At 40.0% G+C, this 19437-nt stretch overlaps 1 protein-coding gene across 11 annotated transcripts in view; it reads left to right on the top strand.

The window, feature by feature from the left end:
• GABRA5 (gamma-aminobutyric acid type A receptor subunit alpha5) overlaps positions 1–19437 on the top strand; it is a 56199-nt gene that overhangs the window by 24729 nt on the left and 12033 nt on the right. For all 11 annotated transcript variants that reach the window (XM_085582544.1, XM_021546712.2, XM_085582533.1 and 8 more), the window contains one exon: positions 3039–3121. In XM_085582544.1, the coding sequence (XP_085438670.1) occupies positions 3039–3121 (83 nt within the window). The remainder of the gene's footprint in view (positions 1–3038; positions 3122–19437) is intronic.

Below are 19437 nucleotides of genomic sequence, written 5' to 3'. Positions count from 1 at the left end.
ATTCAGGGTGGTGACATTTGTGCTATGAATCAGAACTCACAGTCAAGCTTTCTTACAAGTTTCTTGTCAAAATTTTTGTCACATTGGCCATTACAAGACACTTCAAAAGCCTTGGGTAATGTACACTTCTGTAAGAGATTTCTAGGAGAGTGTTCACTGGGCACTTAAAAATCACCTAAGAGGCTCAACTACATAGTTCTGAATAGCATGTAACAAATAGGTAGAGCTAGTTAATTTTGTTCAAGATTGCCAGACTAGGAGTGGTCCTAGGATAGGGGCATAGGAAAATGAAAGAAGCATACAGATATCATTGATAGAGAGCAAAATAAACAATATTTTTTTTTATCCAAAGGGTTCATGTTAATGGAAGGAAAGGCTGTCCCCAAGCACATTAACAGCTCCTAAATTTGGTTCTCCCTTCCCTCAGGCTAGACCCAGAAGACTGCAGCAGTCAGCACCCTAGGATATTAAGGGATATTCTGCCTCTTTCTGGATGAGGAATTCAGAGGGGACAGGGGAGTAGCCCTGGCACCTCAAGAGTCTTTGCAGCGTCTGAGTCAGGTAGTGGCAGCCAGATGCCCTCCAGCCTTATCTGCTACCCTTTTATTTAAGACAGGCAAAAATAATTTCTGGACTGACTTAATTAAATTCCACTAGGTCACAGGCTCTGTGCAACCCATCTTCACTTCTCTTCCACATTTATAGTTGATGAATGTCTACAGCCTTTCTCATTACACACAAGGGTTATTTCCAGAGATGCAGGCAGCAGGATACAATTCACAGGACAGTGAAATGAAGCAGGAGGTCTTATGCATAATTCTTCACTGAATATTCCTTCACTTCCTGATTCTATACCTGTTGTAAGATGGATACAGGCATTTCCTCCTTCAAAGTTTGCAGATGACAAGTGTGTGTATTAAAATGTAGTTAAACTGCAGCTCTGAAATGACAAGCCTAAACTGTTGGTAGACAGAGACAGGAGATGGACTGCAGCAAAGCACTCTGGCTTTCTCGTGGGCTCTTAGAGCAAAGTTTCTGAATTTATCAAGGAATTCAAATTTACAGTGCTTAACACAGAAAATAAAATGATGCATTGGAGGGATGGCAGCCTTGCTTTGAAATGCCCATTAGAGTGATTTATGTGAAAAGGATGTGAATTCTAGGCACTATACTATGAGAATCAGCTTATTAAATTCATCCACACACCACTCTTGGTAACTCTGGCTTTGCTGCCTTTGGTGCCCAAGGCCAGTCTCCACTGCAGACTACATATCTGAGTGATCTTAAAATATCTTTTGCAAAAATAAAGCTCAAGAACAGTTTTTCTTAAGTGCAGGTATCTCAGGCCTCAGTAATTTCTTCTCTATATTGAACCCTCCTGTCTGTTCTTTCCAAATGGTAAATTATCTCTGTTCTGAACTGGATTTATTTGGCTGTCTGTGGCATATTATCTTTACATTTTCTATTACTGTGTGCATTTTGCCTTTTTCTCTTCCTGTTTCCCAGCTCATCCTCAGAATATGATCTCTAGCCAATGGTACTGTTGCATTTTCTGTGCTTATTTTCCCATTTCCAGCCATTGGTACAGCTCCAGAATTTCTGTGTGTTAGCTCCAACAGAGTGGAGCTGTTTTCCGCAGTTGATTGTGTAGCTGTAGTGCCCTGGCAAGGCATCACTGCATTGTACTGAACGGGACTGGCTGAGCACTGTGCCATCCATACACAGATTATTGCCCTTTACAGCCCCTTTTATAGAAGTGCTTATGGCACCATAAGAAGTGATGACTATATATATAGCCAGTATATATGGCTCCATGTTGCCGTAGTGATAGGAAAGTGTACTTTTGCATGCTGGTAGTAGGGCATTGTGGATTTCTTTGGAGGTCTTCACTGCCCAAGCAATAGTTTGGTTAGGAACCAGGCTGCCCTCCAGCCCTGTGTCACCCCAGTACCAGGCAGTCTGTAGAGCCTTGGATGTCTCTAGGCTGTTGCCTCTGAGGTGGAATAACAGCATAAAATAAGAAAGCCATAAAGATATTCATAAAATAAAATGAGATTTTAATCTTCATCTTTTGTTTTCATCCTGAGCAAACTGTCTGTATTATGGAAATATCAAAATGGCATAAACAAAACAGATTCTCCTTGTGCTAGAAGCATGTTTTGGCTCTCTTGAGATATTTCATATATTTGATGCATTTGATATCAATATAACTGATATTGCACTGCTCAGAAATTTACATCAGACTATTCTTAGAACATCAATGGGAAACATCTATATTTGCCTATGGTTATTTTCTTCCCTACCCCTATGTCCAGTCTAGATGAAATATTTCCACATAGTTGCTGGGTAATCCAGGATAGAATTGCTTCCCTAGGCAGTATGCTGGGGAATATGACCCTGTTGTTTTTGCCTGACAAGATGCCCAGGTAATTCACAGTGTGTTTAACTGAAATGGACTCCAATACCATGTGATTTTCACAGAAGTTAACCATAGTGCTAGATAAAGTGGTGCATATATGTCCTTGATTATATATAACTTTATATATAGCTATATTCATTATATTGTATATTTCTATCTATAAATATATATTTAATGCATTTAAATAGTTACATCTACATATAAAGGCAATGATTCTTTATGTCTGTAACAATGCTGTTCGACTCAGGAGTCAAATTCCTAGTCCAATTGCAGTATGTACAGAGATCAGGTAAGTAAAAAGTATATGGTAAAAACTCAGTCACAGGAGTTTCTTCACGTACTAATAAGAAAGAAAGATCTTATTGGGACAGCTTACATAAATAAAGTCATTTCACATGTCTCAGGGTTACTAGATAATGCCTAGGGCATGCACACAGAGTGGTCCACCTGGCTTATCTCACATCCAGTTTAACAGGGGGTTGGTTATCTGTGACTTCAGCAGGAGCAAGGAGCCTTCAGGAAAAGCATGCTTCTCTCAGCACTCATGGAGTGCAGTGAGTGGCTTAAAAGAAAAGCACAGGGGAAAAAAATGATGTGTTTTCTTTTTACTCCCCCACAGATTGACCATCTCTGCTGAATGTCCCATGCAGCTTGAAGATTTCCCCATGGATGCACATGCTTGCCCATTAAAATTTGGAAGCTGTAAGTTCTCTTCTGGAATAAGAACTCAAAAAATACCATTTTCTGGCTTCTCAAGTTCAGAGATATGTTGTACAGATCTTTCACCCTCCTCCCCAGCCTTCCCCTTTTAACATGGTTCTTTAGCATCCCCATTCTGCCCCACTTGCTGCTACCCTGCTGCTTCTTTCCCATGACTATGCTTTATCTGAGCCTGCTGCTTTTCCACTCATGCTTGCATACTCCATGATAAATGGTGAGATGTTGGGTGATATTCCTTATATATCCACATCAAGTGTAACAGCCACTGTTAGATGGACTTCTAGATGCAGACAGCTAAATTGATAACTTGGTTTTACATTTGGAGTAAAACAGAGCTTTCACTGGACCGATCAGATTGATGTGCAATTATTATGGTATTTACATGAACCAGACTGCAGTGCAATATCTGCATTGCATATATTAAAAGAGATCTAGAATATTCAAAGAGGAAATATCTTTCCATTTGGCTTTAATAAATCCAGTCCTGTATCCTGTTACATGATGTTTAATACACATGTATTTGTATATATACACACATTATTCTAAACTGTATGCTGAACGATGATTTTTCCTCAATTCCAAGCCTCTAATCCACAACACTGCTGCCTTGCCAGAAGCTTACTTTAAAAATAACCCCAGGGAATCAGATGGTTATATTTAAAAACAAAGCTCTTAATTAAAGTACAAATGAGGCTACTGCAGCAGACTTTTTTAAAAATTTTGGCAATCAAATCAGAGCTTCCAGGTGCAATCATTGTCTCTGAAGACTTCTGATAATTACCATGAAAGGCATTTTGCTAGCCCCTGAAGCCACCTAACTTCAGCATTTTGCAATGTTTTTCAGCCGTATCAATTTAGAGTCACTAATCCTAGCAAGATTAAGCTTTGCCTTTATCATCTGTATCTGCCCTGATTTAATACTGACTATACATTGTCTTCTAGTGATCATACCAAGAAGTAAAAACGCTATTTTCAGGAACTATACTACATTACCAAACTTAAGAGAACTGATTTCTTTTCCATCTTCCAATCCAGATAGATTCTGTTTCCTCCAAATAGCCACCAGTATTATGCAGAGTCACTGCAAGTTCAAGTGTGTTCATTGACTTCAGCAGCATTAATTTACAGGAAAGCAAATATAAATCGGAAGGTCCAGACACCTTTACATTCCACTTAAAAAAAGTCTATGCAAATCACCCATTTAATTCTGAACTTGAAAATGGGAAAACATCTCACAGGAGACTGTAATTGCTTATATACAGGGTTAAACAAATGCCACTGGAAAGAATTAATAAGACAAAGAAAAAGAACTTATCCTTCCTGGTATTACGTATAGTTTACTCCACCAATAGATGAAGTTACATTTGTTGATTTCTAGCCTAGACTACAGAACTGATATGTTGTATAGTTTTATGAAATCTTGCAAAATATGCAATACTAAAACATAGTTAATTCAATACTAAAATATATATAAATAAAGAGCCTGATGCAGCAGAGGTCAATCTTAAAGTTAATTGGATGTTTCTGTGTGTTAGTTGATTAGGTGCAGTAAGGTACAGGTTCTAACTCTCTATATAGTAAGAGCCAAAAAAAAAGCATCCCAGTCAAACATGTGAGTGCATGACATAACATTACAAGATAAGCTACAAATGCTTAGAAGGAGTGCCCAGTAATCTGTCTGAAAGTAATTATATGTTCTGCTAGTGCCAATTGTGTTACATGTTAATCACCTCTTAGCACACAGGTAATTTTATTCTGTGTCAAAACCAGCACTAAGGATTTCTATTTTAGGCCTGTGAGGGGTGAATAGAGATTTGGTTTATGTCTCTTGCCGTGCTCAGAATAAAATCCTAGGATACATTTATAAGGTATTACAAGTCACCTTTAAGTTCTTTCACAGTGTGTAGGCATGGAACTATTTGGTCTGTGCTAACCACACCACTGGCCTCTAGAAAAAGTAAATTTACAGGGACAAGCTATAGACAGTCTTTCAGTCTTGGGAATATCTGTATTACTGATCTGACAGCTCCCTCGTAACTTATGGGGATTTCATGTGCATATGTTTGTACAAGTAGCAGCCAGTAAGTCTGAGTTTATTGAACCAGTGCAGGTATATTTTAGGAGAGGACAATATTTATTCCCTATTTACAAAAATATGGGTTTGCATTGAGTTACCTGCAGGCTTGCAGCAAGACAAAGCCTACAGGGGCATATGATACATAAGCATATACCCTTTCTGCTTTAGCTTTCCAAACTGTCTTTCCCTACAGGCTTTCTTTCTTAATGGTCTTCATTCCAAAAAGGTTTTTGAAAAGCCTCAAGGAATAGCATCAAAGTAAATGTTAAACACATTATCAATGGAGCTGGGAGGGTGGAGAAGAAACTGCTGCTAACCTGTCTGAGGATGAAGAGAGCAGGGCAGTGAAATGAAAGATCTGGCATATGGTGGATCAGCAGCAAAAAGGATGCTGAGAAGTGATCAGTGTTGCAGCAGAGGCAGGAGCAGGTTATTAATTTTCTGCTGCATGAGCGTTCACTGTGTTTGCTATAATTCAGCAGGCAAAAGGCAAAAAGTGCTTGATGTTTTCTTCATTATGAAAGAAAAGGAAAATTAATCTTTCTCATATAAATAAATGTAGATGTTGAGTTCTTATGTCTTATTTGACTGATTTATTGCTAAATTAGAATTGTGGGAGATTTTATGAGCTAGGAAACATGATATGTAGCAACAGAATATTTTGTAGAAATAATTAAAAGCCCATTCAAATACACAAAATATGATAAAAAGTTATATGTGCATACCACCAGCCTAGATACCTGCTGGGCAGTTCAAATGCCCACTATAGAAGTGATATTTTTTAGCACTCTGTGTCATGTCATGAAAAGTACAGAAGTTCAGGAACAGATCCTAATGAAATGAGCAGGGCAGATTTTAGTTGTCCTTCTCTTAAGTACAGCTCCACACTGCTCCAAGATGGCAAGATCAGGTGGCTCTGCTCCAGGAGTACATGTATACAGGTACTTTTCCTGTGGGATTTCATTCCTGCTAGGGGTCAGGACATCTGTAGAAATTATCCTGCAAAAGTCTCATTTAAAGGGAATGATGCACACAGATGATGCATAAGCACAGGCTCGGAGGTCTCTGCAGCAGGCTCTGCTCTCTTTGAATCCAGGGTTCTTGATGGGGATTGCTGTGACAGTATGTTCATTACCTCATGGTAGCATGGGAAAGGTGTTGGTTTCTTCCATGGCCAAATTTAAAATAGCTTTCTGATGCAATTCCAGTGCTGACCCATACTCTAAATAACTTTGCTGGTCAAACAAGATGTAATGAAAATTCCTGATGCCAAAAGCAGTTTCCCTAGGAGCACCTTAACCCAAGAAATTTGATCTCAACCCCAGGCTATTTCTGGTGTGGGAAGAAAAAAATATATAAAATAGCAAGGACATTAAAGCTTCCTAGCTTTATTGCTTCACCTCTTCCACTGACAGTCTCTAATACATTAAGAGTATGATTTAGTACAGTTTCCAAACGCCCATGTGTCACCAGGTAGGTAAGCATCATTATCTCTAGTGCAGCTGAAACAGAGAAGTTAATTGACTTTCTATAAGGTCATGCAGCAAATCAATGTCAGAAAAAGGATTAGACTCAACGTCTTTGGTTGGAGAGGCAGATGTCTAATCCACTAGACCATGAAGGCCTCTGCCCAGGAAACTGCCTTAACTCCTAAATCTCATTTTACTCCTGTGTTAATTATGTCGGTGTAACCTAGCTCACGGGGTTGCCCTGAAGATGAATTAGTTAATTGCTGTTACTTGGTGCCTTGACAATATCAGATACGGTAAGGTGGAGTCTATTTATGACACATGGCTGGAGTACATTGAGTTATCAGATCTTGTATTGTGGAATGGACAAATACATGAAGCAGCTGCCCACCAGTCACTCAGCAAAAAAACCCCCCATTCCCATGCTATTTTTAGAGTAAGTAGAGAGTTTAATGAATATTCTGAAAATAATAAGATCCCCAAGCTTCGTAAGCTTCACGGGAAAAAGAATACCTGTGTTTATTCCTGATTAATTTTAAGTTGGCCATGAAGATATTCAAGGTTGATCACTCTTGATCAACAAGCAAGCTTTCCAGCTCTTGGTAACAAAACAATTTGTAATGCCTGGTGATAGCAGCTAAAGCAGTTTATGTATATCTTCCTTTTTAGCACCTCAAACTAAGTCACAGTTTGACTTTTGATAAAGGAAAGTGCACAGGCTGGTTCTGTGCAGGAGATATGCTCAAATTATTTTCCTCTAATAAGCATGGTGAAATCAGAATAATGAGGAGACTAACTTCACCAGTATCCCAGATTTTATTGCAACACTGAACATTAAGGCACTCACTGTTCATAAACTATCCATTTCTTGTAGCCACTTAGAATTTATTTTTAAGAAAGGTATTTTAAGAAAATTTCCCTGATATTTCCTTACAATGCAGAGAAGGCACTGAGGTGAAGGCACCTACAGGGTTTTTTCTTGATTTTGTACTTTTCCCAATTAGCACCTGCAAGAGCTACGAGTAGGGCAGGAGAACTTGAAAATGGGGTCCTTTTAAAAAGACTTTAATTCTGGTTTAGTAAAATATTATAAATAATGTATTCGGCCTCTTAAAACCCGTGTGTAAAAGTCTTGTATAGGAATATAATTAAATGAATAATAAATAAAGACAAATGTTAATTTTAAGAGACTTTGAAAAGTGAGAATGGCTCTTAGGAAGCTTTTCATAGGTTGCTCTCAGGGACAGCTGGAACTGCAGTCTCATATGTAGAGGCAGACCTTTTCTGCTACTTGTCCCTATAGCTGGACAGAAGAGGCTCCTTGAATCTATTCCTGAGAGCAGAGACAGCACAGCTTGTTGACTCTGCTGGGATGTATTAGTGCCTTCCTTGTGAATGGACACATGGAGAGAGCCTGGACAGACCTCTGTGAAATGCTGAGCACCCAAGTTCAAGATTAAGTTGTGATTTTGCAATTTAAGGCAGAAGTCAGCTAATAGGGAACAGATAAGTTTGGAGGTGTTCTGCTCACTAAGATAATATCTTCTGTTACATTTTACTAAGGTTTATCACTGCTTCCTTAGACACCTCCATTGCAATGGATATTGAGTTACTAAAATAAGGTGAAATTAGGTGAATACTAAAACTAAATATTTCTAAGATATTTGATCTCTCTCTTTCAACCCTATATTACCCTCACCTACCAACCACCTCTTTAGTTAGCATACTTTTCCTCTTATTTTTTAGCTGTTTAGAAGCTAGAACTCCAGACACAATGAAAGACTTGCTTGTGGCAGCATCAAAAAGGCAGTCTAGACAACTGTGTTGGACCATTGTTGTTGTTCTACTTAAGTATAGCTAGCTAGTAAAGCACAGGTATGTAGCCTGAGTTAATGTTCTGTGGAAGCCTTAGAATGAATGGAGGGGGCGGAGACCACTTAATAGTATTGCTGTTATTTGCCTTTATTTTCCTTGGAATCATGGACCGATGACTTGTCATGGGGCTGTGTTGTTTAAAAAAATTAAATATTTTTATGCAGAATGAGCACAGGTTTTAGCCCATATCAAAAGTCTTGTATTGACAGCAAAGCTCTAGGGAATGGATGGGAATGGAGCTGTGAAAATTTCAGATAGAAAAATACGCTCCATTAGTTATCTAGAGTCCCTCTATGGCCATTGAAAGGAAATAAGTACTTCTGCAGTGAGGTTCATTAGAATTACTTTTGATATGTGCCTAAGGATGAGATGAATCATATTTTAGAAGTTCCTACTTTTCTGCAGTGCTGTCTAATGTAGGTAAGTGTATTATACCCTAGTCAGAACAACTTAGAAGTCCATTTTTCTCTGCATTGCTAGCTCAGAAATACAGAACCATACTTTGTTCAGAAGAAACAGTCACTGCTGTAGATTAGTTAGGTGTTACATTGTATTGATGGTGAGCTTTTGTATCTCTCCTAATGACTATTTCAGCTATTTCTGCTGGAAGTCCCATTTTTCAAAGGATTTCAATGAGACAGTCAGTAGGGCTCTTCAGTATAGAGAACACTTAACCACTTCTTCAGGCATCTTCTATGAGCTGTGCTGTTTCTTCTGCATTGAGTGCAGTGGGTTAGAACAGCAGACATTTAAGCCTTCTCACAGGTGTTGCATCATAGCCTATAGTCATGTACATGTATATATAACAATATAGCTTCTTTAATCCTGCATTTTGGGCAATTAGGTCACACAGTCAAAGTGGAGCAATGTAGCCCTGAACATCCAAAGGGCAGGTAATTCATCAAGAATGGTATGTTAAAGAAAACAATGTAATATTCAGTATTCTAGAGAAGAAAATTTCCTAACAGGAATCTACTTAGAAATGAAAACACAGGATTCTGGGCCTGGACCATGTGGTGGGTTTCTACAGCAGCTGTTGTTGTAGGACCCCAGTCTGCATAACTTGCAAATGAGTATGACCGTAACTTAACACTTGTCTGATAGGTTTGCCATAAAACTATACCTTTTAGTTTGACAAAAGGGAAAAGGGCTCCCTAAAATGATCAGATCAGTCAGTTTTACTTCACCCATTTTAGGGACACACATCCAGGACTTCCTTGAAAAGACTAAAGGAACTGTAATATATCCTTCAAGCACTTGCAGTAACTGTCACTATTTAACTTCTCAAAGGCTTTGTTGTATATACGTGGTTATTCTATGCCTGGCTGTGTGATGGCTTTCCTGCGGAACAGTGCCCAGCTCTGGGTCAGTCAGCTCCTACTTCTGGTCACCTGCTGTGTAGAAGCCAGTGAGTTCTTCCCTCTTAGCTTCATAACAATGTGAGAAAGGGAGGTCAGAAAGAACACAAGCTGTTGCCTTCCCATGTCTTGCAGCCAGCGCTGAGCCCAGGCTGCAAACTCTGCTGATGTGCAGTGGCCAAGGGCTTGGCTCCCTACCAGCTGAGAGCAGTGTCCATGCAGGCAGGATCATCCTTAACAAAGCCCCTTTCTTTGGATCAGCTTCCTGGGGGGTGCCAGCACAGCTTTTGTAGCAGCTGCAAAGAGCCCTTGAGCAGCCAGCACTGGAAGGCTGCGCTCCACCTGCTCCGGGAGCAGCGTCCTCATCATGAGGTGGCTCACATACTCGGGCTCTTTGGGGAAGAAAAGCCCAACTGGTGGTGGTTTTGAGCTCAAGGAAACAAAAGTTCAGCCGAGGGTAGGGCTTGGTGTGGAGGTACTCAGCAGTGGCAGTTTTGTCTCACGTGAAATTGGTCTAGACAGGATTGTGGTGGAGCCGCGTGGAGATCTGGGCTGCATTCATCAGCATGCATTTCCCACTTTGGAGATTACAGCCCAAACTTAAAGGCTGCACAACTGCCTGATTACAGGGAATCAGTAAGAGTTGTCAGCAATAGAAAACAACATGCAGAAACTATGTGTAATATGCTTAAGTTTTCAGATAGCCTTTGAGTGCAAAGCTGCAAAGACATTGCTGGTCTCATAATGCCCCAGAAGGCAGCGCCAGGCTTGCGGTTGCCAGCCGTGGCTCACGGGTCTATACCACCGGCAAATGGGATGCTATTTGTAAATGTGACAAATGGGTAGATACTGCTCCACTGCTTTAAAAGACAGGTTTTTAATGTCTCTTATTTTCTAAGGTGGCTGTTTCCATGGCTTGTAAGCATTTCATAAACATGTCTGGAATCATTCGCATGATCCCCGTGTGAGGTTGGTAGGTCTCTGCTGCCTGCATTTTGCAGGTGGGCATAAAGGAAGCAGAGAGCAATTACAGTCTCTTCTGTGCAAAGATAGAGTGGTTCATTACTTGCTTTTATTGCCTCTGTCGTTATGGGTCCCTAGGTTCAATTAGAGCCTCCCAGTGCTACTGCAGTACATTAATGACAAAATTACTTGCCTAGGGTTTTTGGGGAAGGAAAAAAGCTGTAAGACACTGTTCAGACTTGGATTTCAGTTTCTAGTCTGGCAGCTCCTTTATGACACCTCAGTCTCTGGTGGGCCAGGAAGTCCTTCACCTAAATTGCTGGAACCTCATTAGCCTCCCCTCCTGCGCAGAGTGCCAAGCCAGTCCAAGCTGTCATCTGGTGCTGCTGCAATCCCAGCCCAGCAAGCTTCTTCAAAGGGAACAGTTGCTTCATGTTGTCCCCCACGAAGAAATGAGAAGGAAAGAGAACTGTGAAGAAGGAAAGCCTGATAAGCCTTTTGGTTTTTTCCCCCTCTGCCATCATTGCCACTGAGTCTCCTCACAGCCAACCTGTGCTAGCAGCCAGCCATTTTGCTGAAAACATCCCAGAGCTAAATATGTCAGCAAAGCTAGGATTCCTCTCTCCTAAATTTATATTTTTGTAGGGTAAATATATACAGCTGAGCTGATTGCTCTCACCGTCTTAGGGGAGAGAAGTAGATATTTTTAGGCTCAGGTTAATCTCCTCCTAAAATAGGTCAGCTGATGGCTGTAAATAAGGAGCTGTTTTATGTATGCACAGAGAAAATGAGATTGTGAGTACCTTTGGATCTGGGTCTCCAGAGGGACTGGGATGGGACAGTTCCCAAAGAGAGGATGTGTGCCTGAGTGCTCTAGCAGAGAGCAGGTGCAATGGCAGTGCCCCTGGTCAGCAACAGCTCCCCTCAGAGAGGCTCCCTGTATCCATCACTGAGGCTGGGCACTTTGAACTGACAGCCTCAGGAGATTTTATCCCCTTCTCTGAAATACAGGGCTGCACTGTGCCCCAGAGCAGAGGTCTATAATCCATCTTCGAGGGTTTAGATGACTGCAGCTTTGGCATAGGGAGTAAGTTCCCGTGATTGCAATTTCAAGGCAATATTAAGGTGTTTGAATAATAATATTTCAGCCTACTCTCTCTGCATACCTATTGATTACACAGTCACACAGTGTTATTAATGTAGCAGTCCTTCTGAGATTTGTAAATGTCTTCATTAAGGGGTAGGATTCAGAAACAGAGGTATATATTTAGCTGCACAAGGAATTCCAATCACTCTCAGCTGGTTTCAGGCCATACAGATTTATAAGTAAGGGTGTTTTGAATGGTAAGCTCAGCAGATGGTTGAGTCCCTGATGCCACTTAAGTGGGTGAGAAGAATATCTATAGATTACAGTGAAGTGACAGTTTCATTCTATGATGTTACATGTGGCCAAAATTGCCAGATTTGTGAAGGCACCCTCCACAACAAGATCAACTGGACTATTTTCTAAAATTCACTCTGCATTTCTCAAAAGAAACTCCAGTGACACTCCTGCAGAGCAGTTCATGTTAGTTTTGCTAACATTAAGTGGCACCTTGCAAAAGGAGGGGACCACTGCAATTAAGATTAAGCAAAGGTGCTTAATCTTTTTAAAGGTACTATGTAAAGTGAGTAATGGTATCTGCCACACTGTGGAGGATACTTTTGTTTGCCGTAGAAAATGTCTTAACATCATCCTCATAATCATGCTGCTTTTCCTAATGAAGCAGCTAATATAAGTGCCTAATATTGTGACTGTAAATTCAAAGTTCATTAAGTGTTAGCACAGCATTCAAATTGGCTGGCTGGTGTGGAATTACCACATGCATGGCCTAAAAAGACCAACGTAAGGTCAGAAATGTTCATAGGATATTTAGCATTTAAAATACCACCCTAGCACATCCTACCATTCTGTTTCTCTAGTTCTCTTACAGGGATATTTATGGCAGATGTAAAAGGGAAAATGAAAAGGATCAGAGGCTGGCACACCAGATTTTGACAAGTTGCATATGAAAATCAGTTGTGTAGCCACCATTAAATGTGATGTAAAATCAATTCTCAGGTTAGTTCTAGCCTGAGACAGCTAAAAATTAAGAAAGAAGTTGTGTTAAATGTGGGTCTCAGATTCAGTCAAAGAAAGAAACTGAGTTTCTAGCCAGGCAGAGGCCTGGGAAAGAGCTGGGAAAGAATGCAAATAATTCTTTATCTCTCTTGTTTTTCACATTGTTTATAGTTAAGTTCTATCACTGTGTGTCAAGCACTCTGCACCAATGGTGTAGGTTGTTTTCACTTCAGAATCAATGGATTTGGTCCTTGAGGAGCTCTGTATAAAAGAGCGGTGCATTTTGAATAAACCAGAGCTTTACTCTCACAGCCTTCTGAATCAGAGTATTCTCATTCCCATCCTGCCTCGACAGCAACAGCTAAATCTACTGACCACAGTGAGAGGAAGAAACAGGAAGAGGCAAAAGAAGGAAGGCATGATGCTCCCTAACATCAGCTCTCAGATGAAAGTAGGAACGCTGCGGGGATGACATGGTGCTGCTAGTGCCTTGGAGCACTGGATATGTAACATCCCCACAGCACACCCTGTTTAGGCACCTCTTTCAGTCAGTATGTGGCAGGGGTCCCACACCATGAGTGGCAGAGTTCAGTTGTCTACACCTACATGTCTGTTCACTGTTTGGCATGCTCCAGGCTGCACAATGGAAAAATTCTTTGCTGGTTTGTTTGGTTTTTTTTTCCTCCTTTTCTGAGTAGGGCCTTGAGAACTTGCAATCCTGAGACACAGAGCTCAGTTCAGTGTGCCATGCCTGATTTTTACTGCCTATGTGTCAGATTTCACAGCAAGTAATCACTCCCAGTTGCAAACCCAGTGCTTGGGAAATAGATGCATCCCTCTTATGGTATGGGTGAGCATGATGGGGCAAGAAAGAGATGCTGCCACTGGTGATTGTGATCATTCTTGGGAGACATTCTGTGTTACTTTGCACAGCTCAGAGCTCAGGGCTCTTCTTAAAGGCTGCAGTTGCAACCTGTGAAGGTGCTATGCCTAACTGAATTCTTCGGACAGCACTGTTCATTAGTATTTGTGTTACATCCATCATCAGTATGACTGGGATTTAGTGTACCAAGTTGAAAACAGTCAATATATAGTATTAAAGAAGTCAGCAGATTTGCCTATGCTAATCATGAATCCAACCTCCAAAACCACAGTTGCTTTCAGTTTGGGTTTTTTCCTTTGCTTTATATTTTTGACCTCAAAGTTGGGTCATGTTTAGACTTTTCTCCCATTATCTGGAACCTCTAAAATTACACAGGACCTTCCACCTGATTTCTTTTTTTGAAAAGACAAAGAAAATTGCTTTTGCAAAACTATGTGTCTCAAAATGAATTTGACAGACATCTTGAGTTCTGTATGTTTCACCACCTTGTGGGTACAGTCTGTGCTTCCATTTTCTTCCCAAGCCAAATTTTTATTCCCACCTTTTCCTGAGGTGACTTGTAAATCATATTCTGAAAGAGAATAATTTTGATCTAACTTAGAGCTTTATTTTTTTAGCAATGATCAGTAGAGTATATTAGTGTTGCTTAGTAATGAAGTCTCTTGAGACCTGTCTGGCACATTTTTCAGAACATCCTATACTATTCCCTGCAGAATGTGACAACAAGATCAAATAAAACTGTATCAGGAAAACATATAGAATGCTACTTATATTACTGAATTTTGCTTTATTTTAATTTCAGGAAGGACAGAAATGAACTTTATAGTATGACTGGATTTTTTACTGTCTGTTTTGCAGCAAGTGGTGTCCTATAATTTTTCATTAATATGGTCATGAGTTTCATCAGTTTTCATGTATAATTTCCTCCTTGGATGTCCTCTATTGTCACAGATAATGATACTATGTCATTCCAAAAATTTTTCCTTATGGGCATCTAAGTTTTACTCATATCTGGAACCATTCTGAGTGCATAGCCTATCTGAGCTTCCCAGTGCAAGAAGACTTTGTGGAGGGAATCCTGTGCAGAGCTACAACAATCGCTGAAAAGCCGGGGCATCTCTACTATAATGGGAAACTGAGATCTTGGACTGTTCAGCATGGAGATGGGAAGGCTCAGAGGGTCCTAATCCATCTGCAGAAATTGCAAAGACTGGGGAATGAGAGATGAAGTAGAGGGAACTGTGTGCTGCTCAGTAGTGCCCATTGACAAAATAAGGGCCAATGGTCATTAAAAAACATTAAATTCCATCCGAACAGAAGAAAACATGCTTTTACTGTGGGAGTGGCTGAACACTGGAACAGGTTGTCAAGAGAGATTGACAGTTGGCCACAGAGATTTGAATATCAGGGAGATATTAAAAACCTGACTGGACATGGTGCTGGAAAAAATACTTTTGGTGTCCCTGCTTGAGCGGGGTGTGGAACCATATGATCACCAGAGGTATCCACCAATCCCTGCCATCCTGTTACTCTGTGTTACATGAATTTGTCATCCCGTGTATTTGTATGCATTACACTTCTCGATTGTGATGTATTTAAAATCATGAATGCTGTTTATCTGTTTGCTGTAAACTCATGCCAGCTTAAATGATCAGTCTCATTTTTAATGATTTCATGTCCCTAAAGTAATTGCCATAACCCTAAACTTCTCAGAAGACCATTAGAATTCATTACACTATGGCAAAGTCGTTATTTTAGGTTCTAAATCATTTAATATGTGGATACATTTTTCTTAGTATTTATATTCCTATTTTATATAAAAATTTTTTTTTAAAAAAGCTATTTTCCCCAAGACCTATCATACATATTAGTACCATGTCTTGTTATCGTTATATTTAAAAGTACATTTTTACTAGATTTCTTTTTTCCATTTGCTCTTCCTATAGAATGATCTCATTTGTACATCGAATCATCCTTATAAAGTCATTTTAATGGGAAATTTCAATTATGGTGCTCAAATCTTGCCTGAGTCACATAGGCACAACTGTTGACAGATGCTTTGTAATGGGCTACAAAGTATTTGTGCACAAACCCCAAGAAATCCAGCCTGACTTAGAATTCAAGCTGGTACAAGGATGGCTTTGTAGCAGTGCTGTTTTGTAGCCTGCAGGAGTCTGAGAGGCTGTAAATCTGGATCACTAGCGAGTTATATAACAGCCTCTAAGTGAGTCAAATACATTAATGGTTCGATAAGATAGATATTTGTATGTGTATTCAGATTGTAATTAGAGTTTCTAAAAAAGCTGAAAATTTATGCACATCTTCCCCAATCAACAGGCTTTGGCAGGGATTAGCAATACTCCCAAGATTAGGCAGTCTGACAATCCTTGTGGCATGTACTAAAAGTCACGATAATAAAGGCTTAGAATGTAACTGCACAATTGGAATTAATAAAATAGAAAACTAACCAGAAGTCATCTTTCTACAGTATCTCTTTGAGTTAATTCAGCATCCAACTAGCATAATTCTGAAAGGAAGGTTCCAACCATGGCTTGTGGATAAATGGCCTGTTTAATTGTGAAACGTACTTCAAGCATGCTGGGTGGGCATCCAAATACACTGCACAGGCTGCCTTAACTTAACTATGCAAGCACTGCTTTATGCTTCCTGTGAGGTCTGCCAATGGGTTTAGGGAGTGTTTTGGGGAGCGATTCCTTGTTTCTCAATTATTTTATGCCCTGTTATGCAGGAATGAAAACTTATCGGCAGATATCCATGGTGATTTTTTTTTTCAGGGATTGAAGCTTAAAAAATCGGTCCTAAAAATACATCTGGGTCCCATAGACTCGGAAGTTTGGGTTCATCCATCCACATCTAGGTTTATTTGACTTAAGGTGCAAAAAAAATACTCTTCCCCACCACCACTTTTTTTTCCCCCTGGAGTTTCTTTCAAATATGGAGGAGAGAGAAAAGCAAGGAGAGTGTCTGTCAGATGCCATCACTGCTCTGTGGTGGGGGCAGTAACAGGAGAAAACTCTCTGCTTGTGAGTTGCTTTTTGAATAGAAGGGAGGATTCTGCACTGCTCACACTGTTTCATTTGCAAATGAAAATAGGGTTATCCTCAATGACTAGGCAAAACCTGGGATTCTCCAGGTCCTACACACTTACTGTTGTACTTTACTAGACTTTTTCTTAATGTAATTTCTCTCTGGCTTTAGTCTCTCCCAGCCCACTGTTAACTGGCATAAGAAAGACCATGTCTGACTTTATTTGCCAGCCATACAGGAGCAGGAAAAGTGTGGGAGAAGAGCAAGGGACACCTTTACCGTTTTTATATTGTGTGCTGTATGTTGGCTTCTAGAATGTAGAAAATCTAGAAATCTAAAAAATAGATCTGCTTGTCAATAAATATATAAGAGAAGATATTATTTCTTTCATCATTCTGTTAGGTGATAAGCCTGCAGCCATTTATCAACTGTCCAGTAGAAAGAAATGTCTGTTGTCATTTTCTCACATATAGTAACATTATCCTTGTTTGTAATTTTAGCTGTTCATCTGAACTGCTACCTTTTTTTCCTTTTTCAAAGAAATGAGCATAGAAGAGAAAGGATTCTTTCATGAGACTTCCTCCTTTCTTTGACAGCACAACAAAATGATTGTAAAGAACACAAGATTAATTATTTGTATTCAGGAATCCAGAAGACGTGCACTTGCTTAAAGTAGAATAAACACCAAGCAGTCTCACTTGGATTTGCAGTGGCTTTGAAGTTAAGTTTGCTTTTGCAAAACTACCAGCATAATTTTCTCATCTTGCTATTCCAGAGCTGCAACTACATTTTCCTATCACCCTCTTGGAGACACCCCCACCCTGTGTGTAACATAAAGGAGATGATATTTCCATATTTCCTTTTGTTGGTACACCTTTCTCATACTAAACAGCAAGACCTGAAGTTCAGTACTCCAGTAAGCAAAGCTAGTAGGCAACCTACTGGAAGCTTTGCTTAAGTGGAAGACTGTTTTTACAAAATTTGTTATGACAGTTTATAATACTGTGTCTTCATTAGCATTGTTACCCCAATAGCAAAATAATATAATTCTGTACTGTACCCACAGTTTCAGCTTTCAGTATGACCATGCCTAATTATCCTGCATATAATCCACATATAATATATGTGATCCATCACAATAGAATATATCTAGATTGGGGTAAATTCCTGCTATTCCTAGTGTGACATACTTCTGAGGAGGTAAAATCGCTGCAGGTTGCATTGGTTTGGGCTGGGCTCCTCAGGCACACATCTGTTATCCTCTTGTGTCTTAAAGCCCTGGCTACAACCATCCTGTTGTTCTAGATGAGCTATTCTCCCTTGTCCCATGGATACTCTATGCCTGGCCTAGCAGTGAAGCAGCTCTCTGTCTTGTAGCCTCACAGTAGATCCTGTGAGGAAGGACCCACAGACAAGAGTCTTCCTCCCAGGCAGGGACTGGCCTCATGCTGTGCTCTTACCTGCCTGAATGCTCTCCCTTCTCACCAACTCGCCTGGGATTGGAACCCCCTTCCCCGACATGGTTTCAAAAGAAAACAGCCTCATGAAGTAATGCTTAGGCATACCTGTGAGGTCTGGAGTTTTGGCACCTTGTGGCCTCTCTCTGAGTTGAAGGTATTTTGCAAGAGGAGATGCTGGACTCCTCCAGCATAGGAGCCCCCAACTCTGTTCCACTGCATACATTTTGCACTAGTAAAGGCTGCAAATTGCAGCAGAGGTGTTGAATTATTTTTGGACTCCCCTGTCCCACAGGCGATGCAGAGGAGAGAACCAAAGCATCTGAATTCTTGTTAAACCTTACAGACCTAAATTCCTGTGTGATTGCAATTTCAGCAAGTTTGGTTACAGTACTCTCATTGGGAAGCATCTAGTCAGTATGAATTAATGTATATCATCATCATCATAAAACAAGGAAAAACCCAATTATCCTGGTTGTTGGGATCCTTGCAGACAGGGAAGTGCTGAATTGGAATACATCTAGATCATCCCAGAAAAAAATAAAAAAGTCCAATGTTGTTGTTAGGAACTTTTTTTTTTGCATAGGAAGTAACAGGTAAAAATAAAATTTTATGTCATTCCCAAATCTACCTTAATATATTCCACATTGCCTGGGGATAATCAGCCCATGAACAACATATACCATATACCATTTTAAAAAAGGAAGGCTTTTTGCATTACTTTTTTAAATGGACCCATCTCCTCCCACTTGTCTTCTCCAGATCCAGCTTTTAAATTATTTACAGTACATTGTGAACTTATAATCATCTCAGAGATAGTAAAGTATTTCAGCTCTAAAGGGAAGGTGAAATTCCATGACTCTTTGTGGTGCAAATATTTTGAAATAGGGAAGACATTTCTTCTTAGCCTTTCCAAGCAGATCACGACATATAATTACAGTAATTTTACTGCAGAGCTACAAATAAAAGCATAAGGAAGGCATGTGGGCAGTCCTGCATAACTAACAAAAGATGAAAAATTTGTAGATTCTCAGCTTCCAAACCCAGGATCAGTTTCAGCCCTGGAT

This window comes from Lonchura striata, chromosome 1, assembly GCF_050655825.1.
Source record: "Lonchura striata isolate lonStrDom1 chromosome 1, ASM5065582v1, whole genome shotgun sequence".
Lineage (NCBI taxonomy): Eukaryota > Metazoa > Chordata > Aves > Passeriformes > Estrildidae > Lonchura > Lonchura striata.
Note: the sequence above shows the minus strand (reverse complement) of the source record. Positions and strands in the feature narration are given on the sequence as shown.